Source organism: Carya illinoinensis, chromosome 6 (genome assembly GCF_018687715.1).
Source record: "Carya illinoinensis cultivar Pawnee chromosome 6, C.illinoinensisPawnee_v1, whole genome shotgun sequence".
Classification (NCBI taxonomy): domain Eukaryota; kingdom Viridiplantae; phylum Streptophyta; class Magnoliopsida; order Fagales; family Juglandaceae; genus Carya; species Carya illinoinensis.
In genome coordinates this window covers 36,688,351-36,715,265 of record NC_056757.1, presented here as the reverse complement: position 1 = coordinate 36,715,265, position 26,915 = coordinate 36,688,351, and the positions used below count along the sequence as shown (strand labels likewise).

General features: G+C 36.3%; 3 protein-coding genes across 6 annotated transcripts; 2 read left to right on the top strand and 1 right to left on the bottom strand.

The window, feature by feature from the left end:
• Window positions 1–531: 531 nt before the first annotated feature.
• Window positions 532–4,918, bottom strand: LOC122313738 (60S ribosomal protein L3-2-like). 3 transcript variants are annotated; one of them, XM_043128936.1, is made up of 6 exons: window positions 4,764–4,918; window positions 3,535–3,641; window positions 3,017–3,127; window positions 2,153–2,457; window positions 1,222–1,631; window positions 532–1,031 (listed from the first exon to the last, which is right to left on the bottom strand). In XM_043128936.1, the coding sequence occupies exons 2-6, from the start codon at window positions 3,617–3,619 to the stop codon at window positions 773–775; spliced, it is 1,170 nt and encodes a 389-aa protein (XP_042984870.1). In that variant the 5' UTR covers window positions 3,620–3,641; window positions 4,764–4,918; the 3' UTR covers window positions 532–772. The 3 variants fall into 3 exon arrangements, with proteins under 3 accessions (XP_042984870.1, XP_042984872.1, XP_042984871.1); XM_043128938.1 differs by lacking the exon at window positions 3,535–3,641 and having other exon boundaries at window positions 4,764–4,783; XM_043128937.1 differs by having other exon boundaries at window positions 2,153–2,550; window positions 3,017–4,854.
• A 6,089-nt stretch (window positions 4,919–11,007) lies between these two features.
• On the top strand, window positions 11,008–15,368 carry LOC122313737 (leucine-rich repeat receptor-like serine/threonine-protein kinase BAM1). Its single transcript, XM_043128934.1, has 2 exons — window positions 11,008–13,964; window positions 14,810–15,368. Exons 1-2 carry the CDS (start codon window positions 11,399–11,401, stop codon window positions 15,226–15,228), a joined length of 2,985 nt encoding a protein of 994 aa, XP_042984868.1. The 5' UTR covers window positions 11,008–11,398; the 3' UTR covers window positions 15,229–15,368.
• Window positions 15,369–16,913: 1,545 nt separating this feature from the next.
• Window positions 16,914–26,781, top strand: LOC122313734 (YTH domain-containing protein ECT4-like). 2 transcript variants are annotated; one of them, XM_043128931.1, is made up of 10 exons: window positions 16,914–17,070; window positions 17,950–18,003; window positions 18,522–18,586; window positions 19,027–19,105; window positions 21,428–21,492; window positions 21,611–21,973; window positions 22,887–23,402; window positions 24,226–24,438; window positions 25,216–25,386; window positions 26,291–26,781. In XM_043128931.1, exons 2-10 carry the CDS (start codon window positions 17,976–17,978, stop codon window positions 26,465–26,467), a joined length of 1,677 nt encoding a protein of 558 aa, XP_042984865.1. In that variant the 5' UTR covers window positions 16,914–17,070; window positions 17,950–17,975; the 3' UTR covers window positions 26,468–26,781. The 2 variants fall into 2 exon arrangements, with proteins under 2 accessions (XP_042984865.1, XP_042984864.1); XM_043128930.1 differs by having other exon boundaries at window positions 19,027–19,183.
• The last annotated feature ends 134 nt before the right edge of the window (window positions 26,782–26,915 follow it).

Genomic DNA, 26,915 nt, shown 5'->3' with positions numbered 1-26,915 from the left:
TATAAAAGAGGGGTAGGGATGACACGTGAGTCCTACAATAGCTTGTAGGTAGCTAGCATGCCTGTTCCGTCCTTTGTTTCTTACCTGAACGAGAACATCGGATCTTCGGGTTTTAAAGTAAAATCTGTGAGATTTATGTATCTGACACGACTCATTCACACTCCTCAAGCTCTAGACTTCGGTAGAACTGAGTAGAATTGATAGTTATTAATGCCTCTCTTTAGTTGTTTTTACCTAAATAATCATCAATTATAATTCTTGAATTTTTTTTTTCTTTGTTGAACTTGGGTAAAAATTCTTCGAATTTATCTAAAAAGATATAAAGAAGTCAGATTCGAGGTTTATCCATCACCTGAGCTAATATGGGAGCCAACCAATGTTCTCAAGGTATCATTGTAAATAGAGAGCAGTCATACTAAAGACAGACCAAGTAGCATCATCATTAGCTTAGATTGTGTTTAGATGGCAAGACAATGTCAGATAATCTGTAAATAATAACGAAGTAATTATAAAATATTAAATAGTAATAAATAATAATAAATAATAGGTTAAAATTATTAATAAAATAATAAATAATAATCTAGTACCCCAATAACATCCATAAGAATTGCTGATAGGGGTGGCAAAAAGCAAACTCACCGACTCCCAGGCATCATAGTCACAAAATCCCAATGCCTATAAGAGTTCAAACCAACTGGTAAATGACAAAGCCTACAGAAACTCATAATTTATTAATAAAGAGTAAATAGATCTCTTTCTACTAGCCAGCAAATCAAGCCTTGACCCGCCCATAGAACCTGTCCTTCTCCTGAGTTGTCTGGAACCGACCATGCCCAAATTTGGAGGATGTATCGATATGCTTGAGCTTAATCTCCTCCATGGCAACCCTAGATGTCTGCTTCAAGAGCGACTGCCTCAAGGTGACCACACGCTTCTTGGGGCCAACACAGCAGCCCTTTATCAGCAGATAGTCCTCCTTCACAACGCCATAGTGGGGGAACCCTCCAATTGGTGTAATATCCTTCTCAGTCCTAAAAAAAAATACGAAGTCTAGATGTCACTAGAAGGGACGACCCAAATTGTCACTAGAAAGAACATGGAGCCAACAGCCACCAAGAAAAATATATAAATATATTGAAGGTCAGAACAAAATCTGGACAGAGATTCTTTAAAATTGGATTTTGATATTTCAAGGAAAAATGAGTAAAACCAATAGCCAACCTGTCAAACTCAGTCATGGCCAAGTGAGATTCTTGGCCTGCCTTCCCAAGCCTGTAAACTTTCTTGTTCATCTCAGTACGGTGATGGTAACCATTCTGCCCAGCCCTGGCAACCGTAAATGAAACCCTAGCAGGATGCCAAGCACCAATACAGGCTACTTTACGAAGCCCACGGTGGGTCTTACGGGGCAGACGGGTGACACCCCAACGGGTCACAACACCCTCATAACCTTTCCCCTTTGTCACTCCAATTATGTCAATCATCTCATCTTTCTGGAAAACAGCATCAACCGGAACCTGCTTCTCAAAAAATCCATAAGCATAATCAACCTTCTGGGCAACAGTTCCACCATTCACCTGGATCTCCATCAAATGAGCTTTCTTCTGCTTCAGTCCCTTCATTTTTCTTATCTAAAAATTCAAACGTAAGAAAGGAAAGACAATGCATCCATCAGATTGACTTGATAATTTGCATGTAAATACTACTGAAAACAGAATAACTGGAGCTTATAATGGTAGCATGTGGACTGTAAATGCCAAGGGGAAAAGATCGATTGCAATTTAACCGCATAAAATCAAATGACAGAAATCCACCGACATCCAGAAACAAAAAGAACAAATATATAGGAGACTTGTTCTGAACGAGGTATCTACATGCAAATTGCATCAATGGAAAATAGGAGTAGTTATTACGTACGTCCGTAGTGTGGACACGTGGTACTCCCACCCTATCATAGGATAAGTCAATTAAAATCAATGCTTCGATAAACAATTTTGATTACATGGCACATGTGCTAGGATGGGAGTACCACATTATCCATACTCCCAAGAGTACCTAATAATTCTTCGGAAAATAGAGATTAGTCAGATTAAGCCAGTTGAATCGAAGGCTTTTTGTGACAACAACATATGAGAAAAATAAATAAATGTACCTGTGTATGAACCAAAGCACGAATCACAGTGCAGTACTTCTTCATTTTCTCCAACTGTGCCTGAATGTCTTTTTTACCGTCTTCAGTTTCATACTTCTTGGAATACTTGGTGAAAGCTTTCTTCTTGGACTTGCACCAGTTCTTGTAGAATCTCCTCTTAACGTCCTCACTAAGATGCTGGGCCCAAACGGTGCTTAGAGAACAAAGACCACGTGATGTTCTGACATAACCAACAACACCAACTACAACCATGGGTGGTGTTTCTACAACAGTTACTGCTTCACACGCTTCCTTCTTGTGTAGCTCTGGGGAGAAAGGCATTCTTAAATGACTTTTTCCCACAAGAATAAATTGATCTTTTGACATTAGGAGATATACTAATAAAATGACTCAGGGGCCTGAGTTTACAAATAAAATAGATAAGAAACGTAAGCAAGAAAGGAGTGCAGGAATTTTTACTTGAAACGGGAGATAAAGAAAGCAAGCTACAATACAATGCAGATCATTAATGAAACAAAAAGCAATTCTAAAGAAAACAAATATATGGTATTATTTTGAAATTTGTTTGATGAAATTCCTAATAAGTCTCAAGTTGCACACCTCTCAGACAAATTAAATATGGAGAACCGACAAATTTCTAGACAGCAAAAACATGATATTTTGTCTGCTCAAAGTTTGACTGGAGTTTCAAAGCATTTCCAATATACAAAACAAAGTTTAAAAAGTGAAAAGAAAATTGGAAATAAAGATCTAAATATTATCATATAATTTACATTTACTACATTGTCTCTACTGAAGTCTTAGTGGTATAAACACATTCTCCTGCTATTCTAGTAGAACCAAACAAACAACAGGGAAACTCACTAGATCCCGGTTTTTCGACGTCTCTAACAATATGAGTCATTCCAGCTTTGTAGCCTAGGAAAGCAGTCAATCTGCAAGGTTTAGTTGGATCATCTTTGGGGAAGGCCTTCACTGCAAAGAAACCAAGGGGCAATCAATTATTAGAACCCAATGGCATGGCTATTGACAACTCTGCAATGAAATGGAAAATTGGGACCAGGATTATGTACTGGAAATGCAACATCCCGATTATTTTCCTGCAATAGAGCCACAACTAAACGAAACACAAATTTGGCTTAAAGAATACGAGTGTAATTATCAACAATTGCAGCTTCAAGGACTCAAGGGACTAGAAATTATGAAGAAATGGTTAATTTCAGGTTGCACGCAATGTTAGAAGATATTTAATCCCCAACGAAAAAATTCATTCAGAATAGCAACAACAGGTACAAAATTACCACAACATTGACACCTAATAACTTCCAAATTTCATAACGCATCAAATGAACACAAATTATATCTTGAATATCAAAGAAAACCTTTTCCTCTGTGGCGGGAGGCTCGTTTCCTTGGAAGAAAACCCAGAGAACCATGTCTTGGGTGTTCAAACTTGCGATGAGACATGATTTTTTTTTGGTATTACTATCTGCAAAGCTCAAGAAACTCAATTATACATTTTCCAACAAAACAAAATTCAACCAATCACAAAAGGTCAAATAAAAATGATTGGACATGTGGATAAATTAATCTAGTTGGGACCAACTTAAAAAAACTAAGATAAGAACTCCTCCAAACAAAATCTTCAGAAATGAATAAAAGTAAATCATTCCAAACTGAAAATAATCCAGACTTTTATGTACTGGAAAAAAAAAAAAAACCGAGCATCTTTTGTTGATTAACAATTCCAGATTTCCGAAACAAAAGGCATGGAGTCGCATTTGGTAGTTAAAATAATATTTTTTTCATTGCCCCAGTTAACACACCTAAGTATATAGATCCCCTACAGATGCAAACACATGATATTACCACAAGCTCCGCAGATGAGTATTAAAAACTCCCCAACCAAAGGCCTATGGCATTAGAATATGCCAATTCTCGGGCTCATTGGTGTTTCTTTCCAAATTCCCACTGAAGGGTTTTGGCAAAAAGAACCCCTTTGAGACTCCAGCCTTGATTATTCAACGAGATCTTTTAGGGGCAGTCTTCAAATTCACATCATGGAGATGAGAAATATCACTATGCCCACAATGAGGGGCACCCGAAAACACAAATTCACTAACACCAATAAACCTTAATATAAGAGCACAAAAGAAATTGGTCTGATAAAATTCAAAAGTCAATGCCAATTACAATGAACCTCAAATCCAACTCAGATACTAGATTAAACGTTTTTCTTCGCAAATTGTTATACACATATGCGGTATACATGCATGACCGCATATAAATGCTTGTATACGCTTAATTACACACAGTCGCATATACTAATTCACATATATGTTGATGGAGATTTATTTCCACGTGAGAGAATAAAATCATCAAATTTACACACTGACCTAAAGAATTTTCAATACAAACAACATGCGACTAGATAGTTCTTTTATTTTCCAGAATGGAATTTACATCTGAGAAATATAGATATATAAACATTAAAACTCACAGAAACTCAAAAGTCAGACACAGATAAGCACAGATCTATCAATATTAAACAAAATCAGAACGTTTTTAGAGCACCCAACATGGTGAAAGATCCAAAAACGAACAAAGTTACCAATAGATCGACGAAAAAGGGTAATGAGCGAGCAGGGGGAGAAGGGGACGGAGGCACCGGCTTTGTTCTGATACAGTAACACTAGGGTTTAGAAGCTCCTGGTTTTATAGAGGTTTTGAGAGGGAGGATTAGGGCTTTGTGTAGATATCTTATGAGCTGGAATGCGCCGGGCTGGCTCAAAGGCAGTCCAGTTTGAAGTGTTGGTATTTGGGCTGGGTTTGAAGAGCATCCGACGACGTGTCGAACCCAACCCAATAATGTCTTGCTCATCACAACTATGGGTTAGGTTTTGGCCCAGTTAATAACAATTAAAACAAACGAATACTCGGCATGTCGTACGTATCTGAACTTTTCTTCTTTTCGGTATGAATTTTTCCCATAAATAAAGTATATATTAAGGAATCTATTAATTCATTTCATGTAAAAATTCACAGATCAAGTATTTAAAAAATATATGTATGTGTTAACGAATTAATGATCTTATTTCTGTGCCTGTGCCACCACTCTTAATTAAATTATAATATATATATTTATATATATATATATATATATATATTTATGGGTTTGAATTTGTTTAATGAAGTCATCAACCATAAAATTATGTCTTGATCCTTATTTTCTAGAAAAATCAAAGGATATTGGTATTGACAGTTTCCATATATTGACAGTTGTTATATTTTTCAGATTTTTCATCTCTAGAAAATCAATCACCTTAATTCTAGGAATATATCTAATTTATATAATTAGTTTACTTACCTTTTATACATGTTAAAAATTGAGAGATCATGTATAATTTTCATTAAGAGCTTTATATTCATTTCATTTAGAATTGTATATCCATTTGTATATCACTTTACAAATATATAGATGTACATGAGACTAAGTATGAAAACATATATAAAAGGTAAGTAGATTAATTATACAAATTATACAGATTCATATAATTAAGGTAACTGATTTTCTAGAAATAAATAACCTAAAAAATACGACAACTATCAATATATAGAAACCGTTAAGGAAAAATATAGTTGCAAGTATAATTGTGCATTAATCTGTATACCAATGTGATGTAATTGATTAAAAAGTAAATTTTATTAAAAATAGTATTAATTTAAATTTTAAGTATAAATAAATCAATATTGATATATAGATTAATACGCGATTGTACTTGTATATAATAAAACTCAACCGTCAATACATGGCAACTGTCGATAATTGGGAAGCAAATTAAAACTAAAAACCTAAATTAATTAGTATAGATAGAGGGCAGGATCATGAATGAATTAATTAATTAAGCAAGAAGCACTGGTAATCATGATATACATGACTGGACTTATGAGTGATAATGATTATTTTTATTATTTGGGTCAAGAAGTCACGATCATGTGGGGATCATCAATATTGACCGGCCAAGAGCAAGGCATGTGGGTCGACTTTTCATGCAGATTCTGCAAGACCCAGGAAAAATATTACTTTGAATTATATATATAATATATTGAGTAGTACTCGGTGATCCTCTAAACGATCATCCATTTCAAATTATATATTAACATATATATAAATATATATATATATATATATGTATAGATCTCTAGAAAATAATAATAATAATGATAAAAAAGACAACAATAATATACGTAATTACATTAATAAGATAAAAATCTTTTGACCGATGGATACAACTTTTCCACCTCAGCAAGCATAATGTTAAATTAAAACGTAAAGATCGATCAGATCATGATCATTATCGACATGAATCCAGTACTAAGTACTTAACCCACTGATCAATATTAAATTCCCCTTTTTTCCTACACTAGTTATGGTAAATTAATATTTTATTCCTCTTATGTATGCTGTGACCTAGACCAGAAAAATAAAAATTAATAAAAAGTGACGTGTGTGATCAATTATATGCACATATATATATATATATATATAGTAGTCGCCTTGATCTCATCATGATGCAATACTATTTCAGCACACTAGCTTGTGAGGGAAAAAAAAAATATTCCTTGCAATTACATATAGGATGATCTCTAATTGGGTCAATGGATCAATTTCAATCAATATATCTTTTTGAGAAATGATATTTGCAGTTATGATTATGCAAGTTACTTTGAAAAAAATAATTAATATAGAACCTACATGAAAAAAAAAAAAAACCTTTTAATCGTAGACCCTACTCTTTTTCAAAGCGATTGTGTAATGTTTACAATTTCACAACTGTATGTAATATTATCCTATCTTTTTTGAAACGTACTTGAAATCCTCACTTTCACATAATTTAAATATATAAGTTTTATGTGGTCAAGATTTATGAACTTCGCTTTTATGCTTTTGACAAAATCATGACACTGTTACATATAAAAATATATAGTCTGTGAAAAAAGGAGGGTTTATAATTAATTAAGAAGACCAGACTAAGAATATATATATATATATATATATATATATATATATATATATAGTGGTGTTGGAATAATTCCATTAGATTGTCAGATTTTTTGTGCTTTTGGGTGTTGTGCATGTGAAAGATCGACAGAGACCTCAAACAAATAAATTTTCGCGTGGGTGTTGGGTATTGCATATATGGGGTGTCTTAATAATTAATAAAGAAACAAATTAAGTTAGAATTATTAGGAATGAGAGTTTTAAAACCGAACGAGGACACAAAACCTCATGACGTACTTAAAGAGGTTTCTTTTGCATGTAATTTGAGAAGAATATCCTATATATTCGATTAATGAATTATTCCCCGACAACGTACGTTACAGAGACTAGGTAGAAAAGTGCGTCATAATCCTAGATAATCTTCCTAGGAGATACTGGTCTTGGAGGTATTTACAATGAAACGAAAGGTAAGATTTCAATATATTATAAACAAAGCATTTGCATGCATATTATATATGATGTTCGATTTGTCGCGCGACTGCATGCATGTTTCTAATACACATGTCTAAAGATCCCCACTCACCTAATTAAATGTCTGTCTTGTATATCTGTTGATGTTGGTGGAGTTGGATAAATTAACCTTGACATACATAAACCATACGTAAGAAATAGCCTTAATTAAGTCCACCTACACCCATCTCACAAATCAGGCCATGCAAAAGGAATTCATGGTAACTGGTTGTGTGTGTGTGTGTGTGTGTGTGTGTTTGAGAGAGAGAGAGAGAGAGAGAGAGAGAGAGAGAGAGAGAGACTTCTCCTGTAACAGTTGTGGTACGGACTGATATAATGAAAATTCAATTAAGTGGGGGTACCGGCCATGGAAGAGCCTTAAAACTCGAAGGGAGAAAATGGTAATTAAAAGGAAAGTCAGCAACATATATGTCTTTGAGCTTTGTATATTTTGGGTGCGATTCCAACGAAAGCAACCAGTCACTGCTATGATACATACAACTAGATAGCTGTGCTTCCATTTTTCAATCAGCGCGGTGTGAGGTCGCTTTGTCGATCGAGTAGTTTGTGCATACAGTACTTGAACCAAGGGGCTAACTTCAACAACCTTATAATTGTACTACAGAGTGAAACACTCGCTTCTTTCTATATCAATTAAAGGTGTCACTTTTGGTGGTGAATAGATGCATGCATGGCGGTATATATCACATGCGTACGTAGTACTAGTTATGCTTGGTTTCTTCATTCAAATGATTGTTTGAACTGAAATTACTTGCCGGCCAATCATGTACGTATAGCACAGAAAAAGAAAACTGATCGCTTCCATTAATCCTGTCTCTTTTCTCCCAAGGAAATCAGGAAATGCGGAATAGTGCTGTGTATGTGGTGCATGCTTATTCTTAATATATAGTTGGTGGGGCTAGCTGAACCCCTTCTAGTTTTACTTAATTTGGAGCCAAATAATGCAAGTCCTCCTCAACCAACCCCACGTACCGCCGCCTCCGCCCTTTTCCCTTTTCCTTTTTTTTTTTTTTCGGTTTTATCTTTATAAACGGACGGATGAGAATAAGGAAGGACCGTGGCCACCATCTCAAGATGCCTCCTTTGTCCTTTAAGTAAGTCAAGCAAGCCATCTTTTGAAGGAAAGCTATTTGGGGCATTGCCAAAGGTGTTCAAAGGTTTCAAGCGTGACTGCGGCCTGAATATCAGCTTTCATGTCTTTGATCTATAACTGGACTCATTAATTCTTGGCGTTCATACCATGCAATGTTAATTGGATAATAATATTGTTTTTTCCATTCTTGGCGTTCATACTAATAATCAATGCTAACTATATATCTAACTAAGACGTTTCAGCTATAACTAATCATTACAGAACGTCGGTTAAGCTACCGGATGAGCTGCCAGCTCTGCAATATGAATTGCCACGTAAACTAAGCCTAACTAACTGATCAAGTACTGCGGCCTTTCCGCCAATAGAGAAGTTCCCTCTTTGGACTTTACATATAACAATACTCCTCAAGTAGTGCTATTGCAAAGCTAAACTGTTTACGATATGAGGGGTTTCCAGCTCAGGATAGAGCCAGACTGCAGACAGTGACCCTTCAAAAGGGCAGGCCTGCCCCTCAATTTCACACAGAGCATGGAGCATAGGTGGAGCCAAACCACTATTATATGACAAAGCCCACATGAGAGAGAGAGAGAGAGAGGGGGGGGGGGGGGGGGGGGGGGTAAGGGGTTCATGTTAATACAAGAGCGCTCTTTCCCATGTATGGGGGGAGGGAGGCATGGATTTTTCTTTTGAGGGAGAGATAAAGGTTGTGAATGAGTTCAGGTCAATACAAGAGCACTCTTTTCCATGTGAGGAAGCGGTCATGGATTTTTCTTGTGTTTCTTTTGAAGTAGAAGATCATAGCAGATTATCAATGCTTTTACTTTTCAGCCCTCTCTTTAAGACTATTCCATCTTCTAATAAAGCTCTCAAAATATGCCGCATTACATAGAGACTTGTCCCGGCCCTGTAGGGCACGGAAGGTGAAGGAATAAAGTTGAAGAAAGAAAGAAAAGCTTCCACTGCTTCCTTCTTCCAAGCAACCTATTCAATCCAACATAATTATATATTGATCATTCAACACCTTGGTAATATATTAATAATCATCATCTTTTACTTCTTACAACCTCTGTTTGTTGCAGGCACAAGTTTCCGACTCAAGATTTTAAAAAGGAGAAATGAGAAACTCTAGGCAGTAGAAATATGCCCCTCTTTTTCTAGCGTAGGATGAAAAATAAACCTTGTGAATATGAATATATACCTAAGCATACACAATCTAGGGTGTGCAAAAATGATTGGACCATTTGATGAGGGAGGCATGTGATTATGACAGGGAGTCATAGAAGATTACCGATGTAGGGTATATCATAATGTTTTTTCATAGGTCTTCCATGCATAATCAAGATGCTTATATACTTTTCATGCGTATAATAATACTATTATGTCATGACAAAGATTACATTAATAATGTTAGCTCCATTACTGTTGCTTAGATCTTCTCTTCACTATGTCAATATGGTGTTTTGATTATAATACTAAGTTCTTCCAAACAATTGATAATGATTCTTATTTTTTCAACTATATTATTCGGAATGATGTTATATAGGAAGTGGGAAATATGACAAGCTAACCATTTTGCAAGCTCTGCCTTAGACTAAGAAGAAGTATTCTCTTGCCCGTGAATCATGCCCTTTTATTACTACCCAAAAGAAAAAAGAATGATGCTCTGTTCTCAAATGAATTTTTCAAAGAAAAATGGGTACTTTCTGCTTCTGTATTAGCGGAAGAATATCACAAAAAAAGTTGCAAGCCTGCTAGAACGTATTGATTGGCTTAAGGAGTCCACTCTTCTGCACCATAAGTTTAATCATGATTTAGGCTGAAGTTTTCTGCAAAATTGATTGTTTCTGGTCGTAAGAAGCCAGCATGCAAAATAAAGCTGAGATTTGAGTCACATTCTGGGGCAATACACAAAATCGCATTACTTTTCTTTCTTGTTCTCTATTCTGCATCATTTATTCATTGGAAAATAAGGACTGCATGATAGTCATTGCACAAAAGCATCAGGACAGTTGAGCCATTCTGAATGATGGAAAGTGCAATTCCATTATCTCTCTCATTCAAACCAATAAAGAGCATCCTTTAATTAAAGGTAAAGGGCATTCTTGTCATATAAATAAAGAAAGAGAGCACCCAACATTACTTTTCTCCCTCTAATCTGGACTTTAAATTTCTGTTAACCAACCTCTTTTCTATTTTACTTTATTTACTTCAAGGAAATTGAACGATCCCTCTTCTCTCCCATTCTTTTTCTTCTGCTTTTCTTTCCCTCTTAGCTTTGCCTAAAGAAGATTAACAAAGAGAAATACAGATAGGAACCAAACCATTGCTAGCAGAATGTCATCTTCTTATCATCTTCTCCAGTCCTCTCAAATAAAGGAAAAGGAAAAGGAAAAGAAAAGAGGAGAGAGAAAAGGAGAGGCATAGCTTCTTCCATGCATTCGAAGGTTCCTTCTAGGAAGATGTTTGATTCATTAATCCCATACTCACTCCCAGCTTCTTCGATTCCCATTGCATTCCCTTCCTTTTCAAAAAATTCTCTTTTTTCCCAAGCGCTTAAATCTTGTCCTCTTTGCTTCATGTCTATCAAAACTCAATCTTCTTGAAGATATTCTGAAAAAATATGGTCCCTTTCATTGTTGTGGCACTTTTCTCTCTTCTTGGTACCTCCACTGCTTCTTCCTTAGCTAGTGATTTCCAAGTCTTAGTCACACTTAAAAAAGGATTTAAGTTCTCTGACTCCGTTCTGAGTGCTTGGAATTCTTCGAATCCTAGCTCAGTTTGTTCATGGGCTGAAATTCAATGCTCAAGGGGACGTGTTATTTCATTAGACTTGACAGATATGAATCTGTATGGCTCTGTGTCCCCTCTAATTTTGAAACTTGACCGGCTTACCAACCTCTCTCTTGCTGGAAATAACTTCACAGGTACCATTGAGATTGCAAATTTGGACCGTCTTCGTTGGCTAAATATCTCAAACAATCGGTTTAATGGCGGCTTGGATTGGAACTACTCGAGCATTGCCAACTTAGAAGTGTTTGATGCTTATAACAACAACTTCACTGCCTTTCTTCCGCTTGGGATTACGAGCTTGAAGAACCTCCAGCACTTGGATCTTGGAGGCAATTTTTTCTTTGGCAGAATCCCAGAAAGCTATGGAAATCTTGCATGCTTGGAGTATCTTTCGCTTGCTGGCAACGATCTTCACGGAGAAATCCCAGGCGAGTTGGGCAATCTCACTAACTTGAGAGAGATGTACTTGGGCTATTTCAATGTATTTGAAGGTGGGATCCCAGCGGAGTTTGGTAACTTGGCGAATCTGGTTCACATGGATTTTTCTAGCTGTGAATTGGATGGGCCAATTCCAAGCGAGCTGGGGAATTTGAAGGCGCTCGACACTCTCTACTTGCATAGCAATCTACTTTCGGGTTCAATTCCAAAGCAGTTAGGCAACTTGACAAACCTGGTGAATCTAGATCTTTCCAACAATGCACTGACAGGTGAAATCCCGCCGGAGTTTGTCAATCTTAAACAGCTCAAGCTTTTTAATCTGTTCATGAACAGACTACATGGGTCTATACCGGATTACATCGCCGACTTTCCAAATTTGGAAACTCTTATGCTGTGGACGAACAACTTCACCAGTGTGATCCCCGAGAATCTCGGCCAAAATGGAAAGCTTCAAGTGCTCGATTTGTCCACAAACAAGCTCACTGGTACAATCCCTCGGAACTTGTGTTTTTCAAATCAACTCAGAATACTAATTCTCTTAAAAAACTTCCTCTTTGGGCCGATTCCTGAAGGACTGGGGACATGTTCAAGCCTCACGAGAGTGAGACTGAGCAACAATTACTTGAATGGTAGCATTCCAAATGGGTTCCTATACTTGCCTCAGCTCAATTTTGTGGCATTGCAAAACAACTACCTATCAGGAACCTTGGCAGAGAATGCTAATATTTCCTCAAAGCCGGCTAAATTAAGCCAACTTAATTTGTCAAACAATCTCCTGTCTGGTCCTTTACCCTATTCATTTTCAAATTTATCTTCCATCCAAATCCTTTCACTTAGTGGAAACCAATTCTCTGGTCCAATCCCTTCTTCTGTAGGAGGACTCCTTCAGGTGGTAAAACTGGACTTGAGTCGAAATTCACTCTCCGCTTCAATCCCACCCGAAATTGGAAATTGTTACCATTTGACATACCTCGACCTGAGTCAGAATAACCTCTCTGGCTCACTCCCACCAGAGATTTCCAACATCCGTATACTGAGTTACCTAAACTTGTCCAGAAACCACTTGAGCCAAACAATACCCAGATCAATCGGAGCGATGAAAAGCCTCACAAACGCCGATTTCTCCTTCAATGATTTCTCCGGCAAGTTACCGGAATTTGGCCAATTCACCTGCTTTAACGCTTCCTCTTTCGCGGGTAATTCTCAACTTTGCGGTTCCCTACTAAACAATCCTTGCAACTTCACTGCAATCACAAACACACCCAGTAAAGCCTCTGCAGATTTTAAGCTGGTATTTGCGCTTGGCCTTTTGATATGCTCTCTACTTTTCGCTGTTGCTGCCATGATCAAGGCCAAGTCATGGAAGAGAAATGGTCCGGATTCATGGAAGTTGACCGCATTCCAAAAGGTTGAATTCAAGGTATCTGATATCCTCCAATGCGTAAAAGATGGCAATGTGATTGGAAGAGGCGGAGCTGGGATTGTTTACCACGGAAAAATGCCCGATGGGGTTGAGATCGCGGTCAAAAAGCTTCTTGGGTTTGGCTCAAACAGCCATGACCATGGCTTCCGAGCAGAAATTCAAACACTAGGCAACATTAGGCATCGAAACATTGTGAGACTGCTGGCATTCTGTTCTAACAAGGAGACTAATCTCCTCGTTTACGAGTACATGAGAAACGGGAGCTTGGGCGAGGCACTGCACGGCAAAAAAGGCGCATTCTTGGGTTGGAATTTGAGGTATAAAGTGGCAATTGAAGCAGCCAAAGGCCTATCCTATCTTCACCATGATTGTTCACCACTGATCGTTCACCGGGATGTGAAATCCAATAACATTTTGTTGGATTCGACCTTTGAAGCACACGTCGCCGATTTCGGACTCGCCAAGTACTTGATCGACGGCGGCGCGTCGGAATGCATGTCAGCAATTGCAGGGTCTTATGGCTACATTGCGCCTGGTACGTTCCATTTTTGCTCTCTGCTTGTTATATGTCAAACCTTATATTTTTTGTGAATTGTCGAACTGTCAAATCTCTGCAATCTGCATATATACGTCCGAAGATTATGGTACTCATCCGTTCTAGCTAGCTTAGGAATATCCTGATCATGTATGCGCGTACACCACTAGGTTATCTATGCAAACCAAATACCCAAAATTTCAAGTTCAATTAGAGGCGGAGACAAACAAGAGAAGAGCAGTGAAGAATTTCTTGGGGGTAACCAAACTGCCAACTCTTCATTCTGTGCCCAGAGCCAGAGGGAGGGGTTGTGGGGACACTCAGCTTACTCTGATATGAGTAACTGACAAGTCAATCTCTGACGCACACACCAACAATGATATTATAAATGTGAGTGTGCCTCCTGCTGAGTCCGCCCTGACAGTGATGCTTTACGTAACGTACAGAGCGTTGAGTGGCGTGAAAGCTAACCGACATGCAACCATGTTAGCACGACGTGTTTGTTTTGTTTTAGATTTCTTTCAGATTTTGGAGTCATGTTGTCGAGTTGTTTTTTGGTCTTACGTGGAAAGTCTTCCCACTCCCCTCCTCTCTTTTGGCCTACTTTGTTCTCTTTTGGCAAGTTGAATCTCCTTTCGTCTTACACCTAATATGGTCTCTTTTTCCTTTCCGTAAATTTGAGATTATGTCGTTGATTTTTTAAATAACTTTTTCATTATTAAGTGTGATGGTTGACTGTCCTTAGAATCTCAGATAATATTTTTATTTTTCTTAATCCAAGGACATATCATCTTATTGGCTACCAAATATCAATAAAGGAATGAACATTTTCTTGGTCTTTGCAGAATATGCATACACATTGAGGGTTGATGAGAAGAGCGATGTGTATAGTTTTGGGGTTGTTCTCCTGGAGCTCCTCACAGGGCATCGGCCAGTGGGAGATTTCGGCGAAGGAGTGGATATTGTACAATGGACCAAAAGGGTAACAAGGTGTCGCAAGGAAGAGGCCATGGGCATTGTTGATCCCAAGTTAAAAATGTTGGCCAAAGACGAAGTAATGCACTTGTTCTTTGTTGCAATGCTATGTACCCAAGAAAATAGCATTGAACGTCCCACCATGAGAGAGGTGGTACAAATGCTATCAGAGTTCCCTCGTCACTCATTGGACTACCAATCTTCATCGTCTTCCATTGATGTTCCTGATCAACAAATAAAGAAACTAGAGAAAGAGATAGATTGCCCTAAGTTAAAGCAAGATCTTTGATTTTAAAGACTGGTTTTTTTTTTTTTTTTTTTTTTTTATTCTAAAGTTCAAGTGGTGTCTTGAATTGGGATTTTATTCTCTGTACGTATACTTATATTATTATAGTTGTATGAATATTACACATGGTGTTTTAATTTGTATACCCTGCCCTGGAGATGTGATCATTGCTGTTGCTCATGTCAAACTCGACACGACTTAAGTACAAGTAGAAAGTAGGAGCACATTCATAGATAGGTATTATTTTATTAACTTTTTATCAAAATGTATGGCGTCAAATTAATGAGGAATCTAACAAATATTTGTAGTCATAAATATTAATCAGAGAAAATCTATTGTTTTATATTATTTGGTGGTTTTTGGGCATTTGATTGATACGTAAATAATGATCCATAACAATCATCATGCTTGCCCATTTTTCTGTTTATTCAACTACCATAAAATTACGGGAGACCGCCCAAATTCCAATTGCAACCATAATCTTGAATTAGTAGGTAACGTCGTGTTTCGTATATTTTTTGGCCGGATTCAATTTATGATCTATGTATTTAAAGAAAACATAGGGACTTTGATGGAGGCTGATGAGTCTCTAATGTTTAAGTTAGTATCTCCTTAATAATTTGTGTAAGAGTATAGAAAAATCAATGAGAGTTTTTATATATGGGGATTAGCTTTTATACTGAGTTTTTGAAGAAGGACAACCCATATCCTGTCTTAGAGAACATATGTTTCCTCAATTATCACTTAGAATCTTTTAATACAGTGTGATTCTTAGAGTGGTGCAATTAATGTGAGATGGAGTTTGGGTTCAGGCTGATCAGCGCTATTAATGTAGCGTAACTTCCTAATCTGTTTATCTCGTGAGTGTATATCGTCAAGCTTCTCCATACTTAGTATCAAAAGATCAAGGACTTTCCATACTTACCACTCGCTCAAATTTTAGAGTGTTAGGTGTCAGAAGTGGGTATGGGACGATGAGTTCTCTTCATCTTTGCCTTTGGTTTTTCTCGTCCCATTATGGTTGTAGGTCAGCTTTAAGGTCGGGTGGCCTTAGCGCCATCCAGCTGGGTTGGACTTGCCTCATATGAGCTCGCCTTGTGGTCTTTTAGAAGGAAAAAGGGGAGGGAGAGGATGTGTAAAAAAAAAAGTAGAAGAGAATGGCAGGTGTATCATGTGCCACTGAGGCAATTCCGGCTATTAGTGCCAACACAAAATTTGGCATTCCTAGTATTTTTTTAACAAAATTTTAACCATAGTTAGTAATTTAATTGAAACCAATCAAATTTCTCTAAACCTTTTATATATTTTCATATTTTATATTTATAAACAAAAATAATTTTAGATATAATTTTAGAGTACATAAATTTCGTATATTCTATTATTTATAATAAATACTACTTCATGTATATTTCATATCTTCTTATTTTATTTAAAAAAATATACACTTCGATACTTTAAAATTATAAATATAATTTTTTTAATATTTATATTCCTAAATATATAAATAATGAATATATTAGTAATTAGGCTATTTTTTACGCTGGAAGCCGTTTTCGGTCCATACAAACTGAGCCCAGTCCCCAAAACATTGATCGGCCCTTGTTTAATTTGACCTCCTCATCCAACGCTCCAAATCCATCTTACACTAAAGTTTGAACAAATCTTAGCCGTCCAATCCACCGCTAAGGGTTTCTCTCTTCCTTCTCCTCGCTACACTGCCTGTCTCTCTCTCTCTCTCTCTCTCTCTCCCTCTCTTTCTCCCTCTGACATCGGAAACCGCTTTTCGGGAAAAAAGCGGTTTTCCGACTCATATCGTGCCGAGCCGTGTTGATCCTCGTTTTATAGGTTTGTTTTAGTTGTTACGTTCGCTTTCCTTTCTTTCCACCTTTTTTACTATCAAGTGTTACTGTGTGATAGAGATCCTTCTCGAGCTCTTCTGTCCGTCTCCTTGATTGAAACGTTTCTCTCCACCTCTTTCCCTCTCTCAAATTTGCAAACAAAGTTTTATTTTGTGATCTTTTTGACCGCTGATCAAAGATAGCTCGGAATTTCTCTATATGTTAGGGTTGCGTTACTTTCATTTCTCTTCTCGTAGATTCTCGGCACCTAAACAAAGGTTTTCTCACGAAAAAGATCGAAACTTTTGTGCTTCTTTGGGCTTACTTCTCCGTTACGTAGCTTTAGAAATTCGGCCGAAGTTCCGCCCGTCTCATGATATCTAAAATTTGGTGGATTTTTAAAATAGTTTGTAAAAATTTGGAGAGTTATAAATAATATCTAAAAATAGTTTATTTATTATATCTGATACATTTCCTTGGTGCGAGAGTTTAGAAATATAAACGCATATAATAAACCCTTGGGTTTTTATTTAGGTTGTCATTTAAGTCTCCTTTCTGTGCGTACTGTTTTGACAGGTGTGCTGATGTGAGCCTCGTGCGTTAGATTAGATACATTATTATACGCGCGTTTTATTTTATTCAATTCATATTTTTATTTGATAACTTCATAATTTTTTAAAGTTAATTTTACTTGCTCTAACGTTGTAAGGTTAAAAATTAATTATTCTTTTCCGCGATTCCTCCGGTTTGAAGTCTATCGACAATTTTAGTAAGATTTCCTCTATTCGAAACAGTGTTCTGTTGGGAAACAAAGCCTTACTTAAAGACTTAGGCCGCTTGCTTTTTTCTAACTTTCTTTCTTTTCTTCTCTGTTGTATAATTGTAGGGGAATTCGAATTTTGAAGATAGACAATGGCTGGTGAAAAGAGTATCGAGAAATGTATCCTGTAGTCTTCTGTTTGATGATCTTAGCTTCTATGTCCAAGTATAAAATTGAATCTTTTAGGTATATACTTGCTACTAATTCAATAATAAGATCTGGGCTGTTTGTACTGCAATAGAATTGGCTTTATCTACCCAATCTGTCTTTGGCATTGGAAGATTGAACATTTGGACGTGTAAATTTGAAAATTGCATCAAACTTTGTGATCTTGATGGAAAAGAAGAATCCCTCTCTTACAAACAGTTGATATTCCAAGTGTAAGCCATTATTCAAGAGGTAGTGTGGATTTGCGAATACTTTTCAGATGTTAGACTGGCCACATACCGTGGATTTGATTTTTTTGATTGATGGGGTGGGTTTAATTTTCTGAATTGACCTCATGGCCACAGCCTGAATTGATCATGTTGCAACGGTCAATTTCATTTTTGTGGACTTATGGAAAAAGATCATTGTTTTGGGGGCAAGTCAAAAAATTTCATTTAGGCTTTGATGATTTACTTAACTATATATTCCAGCTGAGCCTGGGGCTGCAGGAGGTTTGAAGTTGGAATCTATTATAGAATTGCGTGAGCAAGAAGTGGTATGTCATATTTAACTATTCAAATTTGTCCTCCTATTTTGTTTCTGTTTCAAATTCTGTTCGTTTGCTGCATTTTTCTCAACTTAGAGTTTGGCTACAAATTTGAAAATCATTGAGGTTCAAAACCTTTTGTCATCTTTTTAAGTTAGTAGTTGCTACTTGTATCAGTTAAATTTATCCTTTTCTAACTTATTAGTTCTATAATGCAATGAGATTATTTTTTCTCTATGTGATTAGACACTGCCCACTACAATACCTGCTTCTCTTCCTTTTATAAACTTTGTGAATTCTTGTCCGACTTTTTTTAATTAGGTGCTCCCCTTTATATACTCACTGTGTACTTGGGTTGTGCCCCTACCACTCTTTGATATAATTTGGCATATTTACTTATTAAAAAAAAAAATGAGATTATGCTGTGTTAAAACATGTATTTCTTGCAGATTTCTGGAAATGATGGGGTACCATCTAAGTCAACCTCCTCTATACCATCTTCAGCAGATGCTACCTCTAGCACCAAAGGTGAGACTGATCATGAGTCAGTTGGAGGGCAGGGTGTTTTCCATCCACCTACTAGCTGTTACAATTATTATTACCCAGGTTAGATGTCAAAATGGTTCTTCGTCCACAACATTAATCTCTAGAACTCTTGAAGTTTTTTGACAAATCATATGTAATGGGGCATGACAAAGCTGCATAGAACGCTTGGACTGATATTTTCTGTGTTATGTAATTGGTCCCATAAACCAAATCATGTGCTGCTTTGTGATGTAAAAGGTCTATCATTATAATAATATTGTCTATCAAGATAAACTCATAAAAAAAAGTTCTCTTCCAGGATAAGCAAAAAAATAAATAAGTAATTTGTTTGCTTGTTCAGATATTTACATGCAGAATATATTCTAAAATAATTTTTTCTCTCATTTTTTACTAAGATATTTTGTTTTCAATGTAATTATCAAAAGAATATTGATATCTTAACCCTGAAGGGTAGCTCAGTTGGTCAGGTCTTGGGTTTGCTCCCAAATGATCACCAGTTCGAGTCCCTTCAAAGCCACTGGAGGTTTACCTAGCCGTTAACTTCAGGGGCTCATGAGATTAGTCAAGGTGCACGTAAGCTGCCCAGACACCCACATATATTAAAAAAAAAAAATATTGATATCTTTTTTTTATAAGTAAACATATATTAATATCACTAGGCGTAACCAATTACATTGAGTGTATACAAGAGAGATCACCTAACCCATAATTAAGAGCCCCTAATGAACATTGCCCAAGAGGGGGAAATTAGAAACCTATCCGATATACACCAAGCCTTGTTGGGAAAAAACACACCTCTCCAAAGCAAAGCAAGTCACTGTACCTACCCCAACCCTTTGTTTTCCACACAATTAATACTCCACCCGAATGATCCTACGAGGACTGAGGAAGGCTTTATGCCTTCCCTCTAATCCTCCCTTGACTTGTACTATCTCCCTTTGCTTCATAATTGATTGTCCAAGTAAGACACTTTAACTTCCTGCTCTTCTTAAATCTTGAATTTGTTTCAAGCGAGTGACCCACCTCAATTGTAGTGAGAAGAGCTGTGAATTGGTCATCAAACCCTACAAATGTAACCCCCACACACTACAGTCTCTCATTAACCTTTTGCAAAACCCAATCCAATGATGATCCAGCTATATTGTTTAACGGAGAAAGAGATAACAAGGGGACAACATCTTCCCTAGACACAGTTCCCAACTGAACACTAGGCCCTAAACATTCATCCTCGCAAGGCACTAACGACAAACACATATTTTCCCCCCCACCCTCTTCAACAACTCCATTGGTTCTCTGCAATGGTGAGGTCATGGTCACTATTGGAGGTTCTGGGTTGGCAGCAAGTCTCGACAGTACATCAAGTTCCTTCACCTCCGGTGACCCTTTATGTGCAACTTCGACTGACCCTACATCTCCTTTAGACATCGGTGTTACACCATTTTCCTTCAACTCTGACGTGGGAGCCATAGTTTCTTCAGGTAGAACACTTACTAAGGGTGTAACACTGACTATCGACTTTTCCTATGTCACCTATGGCGAAGGGCATTCCATTGCAGATGTCTCTATTGATATCTGTAATTACCTATAAAAAAAAAAAAAAAACATTGATATCTAGAATTAGTTTGGGTGAAATATAGTTAAGAGCTTCTGAAGTATGGAGTTGAGACAGCCATAGAATGATTGGGACTTAGAGGTTGGTTTAATTATGATGGGATAAGGATTCTGCCTATTCCATCTCTGGGTTTAGTTGAATGGTGGATCCTGGGTTAGCAGTTATTTTGTGTATATGGCCCTGCTTTTAGTATAGCACATTAGATGTATTGTTGGACATGCATTGCCTCACAAGGGTCTGTTTGTGGTCAGATAGCAGGTTGAATATAAATAATGCCTCAAAGGGTTCTAATGAAAACAGCTACTGACAGATTATATATATATATATATATATATATAAAAGACAGCTTATCAATAATGTGTGATATCTTTACTTGCGGAAGTATAATCTGAATGTTTGAGAAAAACACTGTACCAGCCTCAGCACCCTTGCATTATTACCATATCTAGCTCTACACTTTGCCCAAATATAACATCTGAGACAGCTCATTACTGATATATGGACAGAAAGGGTTTTACCCTATTTCTTCAGAATTATCTAGCAAATGTGGAAAACTTTCTGGGAAGTTCCAATTTGTTTGTTCAATTTGCAGATGATGTTGAGCCTGTTAGTATTAAATATTATGATTCTGAATTATCAGCTTTCTATTCATTTTTATAGGGGAATATTTTGTGTATTCTGTCATTTTGCAGGATGTAATGGATCCTTTACTCAGTCGGATGATAATTATAATCTTAAAGGAGATGGTTCTCAGACAGTATGTTCTGCCACACATATTTTGTGAAATTTCTGATGAAACTGATTTATATACTGCAAACATGGCATTAATAATTGAAGTTAGTGGCTGTTTCCTTCTTCATTGGATTTTACTCCAGGGTATTCAAGACAATGGTTCAGTGGTCTATTATCTGCCGGGCTATAACCAATTTGCTTCTGGATCTCTTGTGGGTGCTGGTGGCCAGTGTGCTGGTCAACAACAATATTTTCCTTCCTCGGGATATCTTCAGCAACCTGTTTCCTATGGATCAGAAGCTGTGCCTTGTTATTCATGGGACCCGACATTTGTTGGGGATGTTCCAAATGGAACCGCCACTGGTGTTACAAATGTAAAATGTGCTTCAGGTTCTACTCCTCTTGCAAAGTCAAATGACTTTTACCCTATGAAAGCAAATGGCAACACTGCTAGCAAAATTTCGAAGTCTCTTCCTCATACACAACCTATCAGGACAGTAAACAAGGTACTTTATGTTTGAAGCACCCTCATAAAAATATGATGCTAATTTTGATGTTTCGGGGTAATATATTGGACCCTGTTTATTATTCATTACTTTATACTAACTTTTTTTTGGCAAGAAATTTACTTTGTTATTCATTATATTTATTGAATGCCATTGTGAAGTGGTAAAAGTTCTGTGGGATGAGATTTTTGATAGGCTTGGTATTGCCTGGGTGATGCCTAGGATGATGGTGGATCTATTGGCTTGTTGGAGAGGAATCCAGGGTAATTGCCAAATTTTGGCTGTTTGGAAGATGGTGCCATTATGTCTTATGTGGTGTATATGGAATGAGAGGAACGAACGTTGTTTTGAAAATATAGAACATTCATTGGGAGGAATTAGAGATTGTTTTCCCATAAATTGTTACTTTGGGCGTCGGCTATTGTATTGGATGGGATTAGTTTTCATGATTTCTTTGCTGCTCTTTCCAGCTCCTATAGCTTGTAATTAGGTGTTTTCTCTTGTATACTCCCTGTGTACTTGGTTCATGCCTAATTATGTGGTTTAATAAATATTCTTATAAAAACAAATTATCGAAGGCATAACCATTCCATAAACTATAATTAAACTTTTAGCAAAATATTTAAGATTATTATGGCATTGCCTCTCTATCTATCCTATCCTTGGGGTTAAGTTCTTTAAATTGGATGCGCTGTCATTTATTGCAGTTAGAGAAGTCTATTGCATTCTACTTGCCCTAAATCTGTTTCAGTCATCCCTATCAAAAAAACTTTGTTATTAAAGATTCTTTTTAATTTATCAGGAAGAATACTTTTGTTGGAATTGATATGTGAAGGTGTTATCATTACCTTCAATCATGGACTCTCTTATGTGATAGAATTGTTTTTTATTAGTTGAACATTTAATGTTTCAGGTGCCTTATGTGGGTTCTGACTTCTCAAAAGGCCTTTTGAAGGATTACCATCCGATTGGAAAGTTTTCATCATTTACTTACCAAAAACAAGGTCTGCTACCGCATAATGGTCAAGTGAACTACAGACCAAATTGGAGAGCAGGGAATTTAAATGACAGGTACAAGTCAAGAGACAAATACAACTGGACTGGAGAACTTGAAGCCTTGACTGAACTAACTCGTGGTCCTAGGGCACACACCAATAGCACACCTTTAGACTCATCGGGTGAAAAGGAAGCATTTGGGTTCTCTGTCCGTAGAGATCAATACAACCTTGATGATTTTCAAACTGATTATGAAAATGCTAAGTTCTACATCATCAAGTCTTACAGTGAAGATGATGTTCATAAGAGCATTAAGTACGATGTTTGGTCTAGTACCCCAAATGGAAATAAGAAGCTAGATGCAGCATTCCGTGATGCTGAAGCAAAAGCCGCTGAGAAAAGTAGCAGGTGTCCAATCTTTCTTTTCTTTTCGGTGAGTTGAAAATGTATTCTTTTGCAATAAATCTTGCCCTTTTTTGCTGGGTAAATCACATGTTTTATCATTTTTATTGTTTAAAACACATTTTATGTGTGACTATTAAGGTGCCGTTTGGATGGTGAGTTAAGATGAGATGAGTTAAGATAAAAGTTAAAAATTGAATAAAATATTGTTAGAATATTATTTTTTAATATTATTATTGTTATGGGATTTGAAAAAACTTAATTGTTTATTATATTTTATGTGAAAATTTGGGAAAGTTGTAATGATAAGATGAGATCAAATGAAATACTTTCACTATCCAAATGGGGCATAAGTCTAAATTTTCCCGATTATTTGATTTTGTAACTAGGATGCTTTAATAAGCTAGCTTCTGTGCTCTTGCTTCATCTCTATTTCATTGGAGACTTTTGTTGCTCAAGAGCCAGCTAGAAGATTATAGTATGGTCATTCTTTTGTTAATGCTTGGAGGAAGATAGAAGATAGAGTTAAGAAGGATAAAAAATTTTTTTGAATAGAAATAGCAGACGTTACTGTCATGGTTTGGGATTTTGTTCAGTGTTTCTTTGTTATTTTTAAATTATGTGTAACTGTTAACTTACATTGATTTTTGGAAGTGGGCAGATAGATGTAATCTATTAAAGATGACCATATATACCTTGAAGTATTGCCTGAAGTTGTGTATCTCCTGTATACTCTGTACTTGAGTTGCACTTTCTGCACTTATCAACAAATATTTACTAGTTGTGAAAAAAAAGGTGTTGCCTAAAGTTGTATAACCACTTCACCTTTCATTTTCCATTTCTCTTCATTGTAGGTTAATGGAAGTGGACAGTTTGTGGGCGTTGCTGAGATGGTTGGCCAGGTGGACTTTAATAAAGACATGGACTTTTGGCAACTTGACAAGTGGAATGGGTTCTTCCCAGTGAAATGGCATATAATAAAAGATGTTCCTAATGGTCAGTTGCGGCACATTATCCTGGAGAACAATGATAATCGGCCTGTAACCTTTACCCGTGACACTCAAGAGGTATTACTCAATTTTCCTTGTTTATGGCACTCTACAAGTGCTTGCTGCTTTCAAAGTGTACGTGTTAAACTGGTGTCTCATGTCTTTAAAAAGAAGAAATCATGAGTCAGCTCCCTAGATTGGAAGGATTCGGCATTTTTTTATATGCAATATTCTTTGAACCTCACTTACTAGAAAAAAATGTTTTCGCATATCTTTCATTTTTTTCTCTTGCTCGGTTTAAAATTGAGACACTACTAGGAACCAAAAGGACTAAAAGTTGGACACTAATTGCATGTGCATACTTCTATATATTTTTAATAATTAAAATTTATGCATGAAAACTATCACCTTTTAATTCAAATTAAAGCATAGTTGAGTTAACTGGGTTGCTTTATATCAAAATTTAATAAGAATTTCATTCTCATGGTTTTTAACAACATGCAGAACTTACTGATAAAAAGAAAAAAGTAAACAAAATTTAGAACTTACCTGAGCTGAATGAAAAGAATTGTATTAGGTGTTGATTCCACGGACCTTTTAGTTACTGAATCTTCTTTTGTGTCCAAGTGTTCCCCTTGTATACTTTTATGCGTACTTTGCTATGCCAATATTTTATTACTTACGAAAAAAATTTGAATCTCTTTTATGATATGTTTGAACTTTGTTTCTAAGCAACAAAACCTTGTATTAATGAAACTTTAACCCACCGATTGCCCAAGGAACCACTTTCAGAATTGTTAACATTTTATGCTTCTTATTTATTGGGACTGTTGTTTTTGTTATTATACTTTGCAGATTGGACTTAATCAAGGCTTGCAGATGCTTTGTATTTTTAAGAGCTACACAGCAAAAACATCTTTGTTAGATGATTTCAAATTTTATGAAAGTAGAGTGAAGTCTCTCCATTCCAAGAGCAGTAAGCCAGCAACTCTGCAAATGGATATGTACAGTAACGGAGATTTTTCTGTAAGTTGCTTTCCTTTTGAATAATGCTACAATTTTTCCCAGGGCAGAGGACTCTTTTTTTCATGAATGTTTTTACAAAATGGCAGCACTACTATGTTATTTTCTGTTGGTACAACAGTGTACTTGCCAAAAAAAAAAAGGGACCAACCTTGTTTTAATTGGGACCTAGAGAATCAATAATACTTTTTCTCTTACTTATCAAAAAAAAGAAAAAAAATTGGGACCTAGAGAATTTAATCCTTTTTATTCTTCCAAAAGGAGTTACCAAAAAGATTGAACAAGTTATGAGATCCTTCCTTTGGAAGGGAAATAGTGTGTTTGTTTTAAGTAGTTTTTATTTTCTTTTATTGAGACCTAAAGGATATTTGTAGAGGAAGGTGGGTCTTGTGATTATTTTTTACCTCAAATTACCGAGAAGGAAAAAAATAAATTTCAAGAATGTTTATTTTTATATATTCTAAGGGACAACTTTCAGAAAAAAGGGACAACTTCTGCTCATTTTGCTTCATATGCATCTCATCTTCTCTTATGTTTTTGAACCATAGTTTCTTCATATTCAACAAAGATTATTACTTAATAAAAAAAAAATGTTTTTGAACCATAGTTAATCTTTTAATTGCTTAACTCTTTTATATCATAAAATTTTACTTAAACAAACTCTTTTATGTCATTTCCTGATAGTAAGGAATTTTGCTTGGAATTGTTGTGGAAGCTAAAAACTTCACCCAATCAAGCAGAATCATGTTAAGGGTAATGGATGTGTTGTTTCTCTTACATGCATTCGAAAGGAAATCAAGGCGTATTTATGTTCTCTGATTACAAACCATTTTTGCTCTTGCATTGAAATTTTATTGATGCTATTCTCCTTTTTTTTTTCTTTTTTTTTTTCCGTCTCTCTTAACAGAACATTAAAACAGGAGAAAGGAATATTGAGGTGGAATCTGGAGGCATCAAGAGAACTACCAATCCCAGTTCTCTTATCAATCTCACAAAAAATCTTTCCCTCAATGCCTGCCCTGCCCCTCAGAAGAGTATTTCTGTAAAGAATCCTCCTACAGATAATTCTATCCCATTGGTCTGAGAAGCGTCGGCATTTTAGAGTTTTTAGGTGTAGTTGTCAAGATATAGGCTGAGCGCGGCCCCCCTCCCCTTCGTTTCCTGTTCAAATTTATTGTATTTTCAAGTTGGTGCGTGTTTAATTTTTTTTGCATATCCTTTAAGTCCTACCAAATGTTAGTTGAGATATGGTTTGTAGTTTTGTGCTCGAATCCTGATTGCATCACAGAGATGATGTTAGCATTTTGTTTCTCCATGGAAATGCTATCTTTATTCAACCATTTGGATTTGTTACGGTAATGAAATGGTGCAAATGAGATGAATGCTCTTATGTTGTTACTTGAGATAGCAGCTCATAAATATAGATATTTGCTTATCTGATCATACTGGACCTCTATATGCCCTTTACGACTTCACTCGTCTGTAAGGATTTCACGCAATCTGCCTGTTCATCCATGTATTTTTGTCTACAT

Excerpts from the sequence above, each read along its gene's own strand:
- LOC122313734 (XM_043128930.1), top strand. The coding sequence starts at position 17,976 with ATGGCTGGTGAAAAGAGTATCGAGAAAT. Across the intron at positions 18,587-19,026 it reads AATTGCGTGAGCAAGAAGTG|ATTTCTGGAAATGATGGGGT; the intron begins GTATGTCATATT and ends TATTTCTTGCAG. Across the intron at positions 21,493-21,610 it reads AAGGAGATGGTTCTCAGACA|GGTATTCAAGACAATGGTTC; the intron begins GTATGTTCTGCC and ends ATTTTACTCCAG.
- LOC122313737 (XM_043128934.1), top strand. The coding sequence starts at position 11,399 with ATGGTCCCTTTCATTGTTGTGGCACTTTTCTCTCTTCTTGGTACCTCC. Across the intron at positions 13,965-14,809 it reads TTATGGCTACATTGCGCCTG|AATATGCATACACATTGAGG; the intron begins GTACGTTCCATT and ends TGGTCTTTGCAG.
- LOC122313738 (XM_043128936.1), bottom strand. The coding sequence starts at position 3,619 with ATGTCTCATCGCAAGTTTGAACACCCAAGACATGGTTCTCTGGGTTTT. Across the intron at positions 3,128-3,534 it reads CTCCCGCCACAGAGGAAAAG|TGAAGGCCTTCCCCAAAGAT; the intron begins GTTTTCTTTGAT and ends GTTTCTTTGCAG. Across the intron at positions 2,458-3,016 it reads CGTCGAAAAACCGGGATCTA|AGCTACACAAGAAGGAAGCG; the intron begins GTGAGTTTCCCT and ends CTTTCTCCCCAG.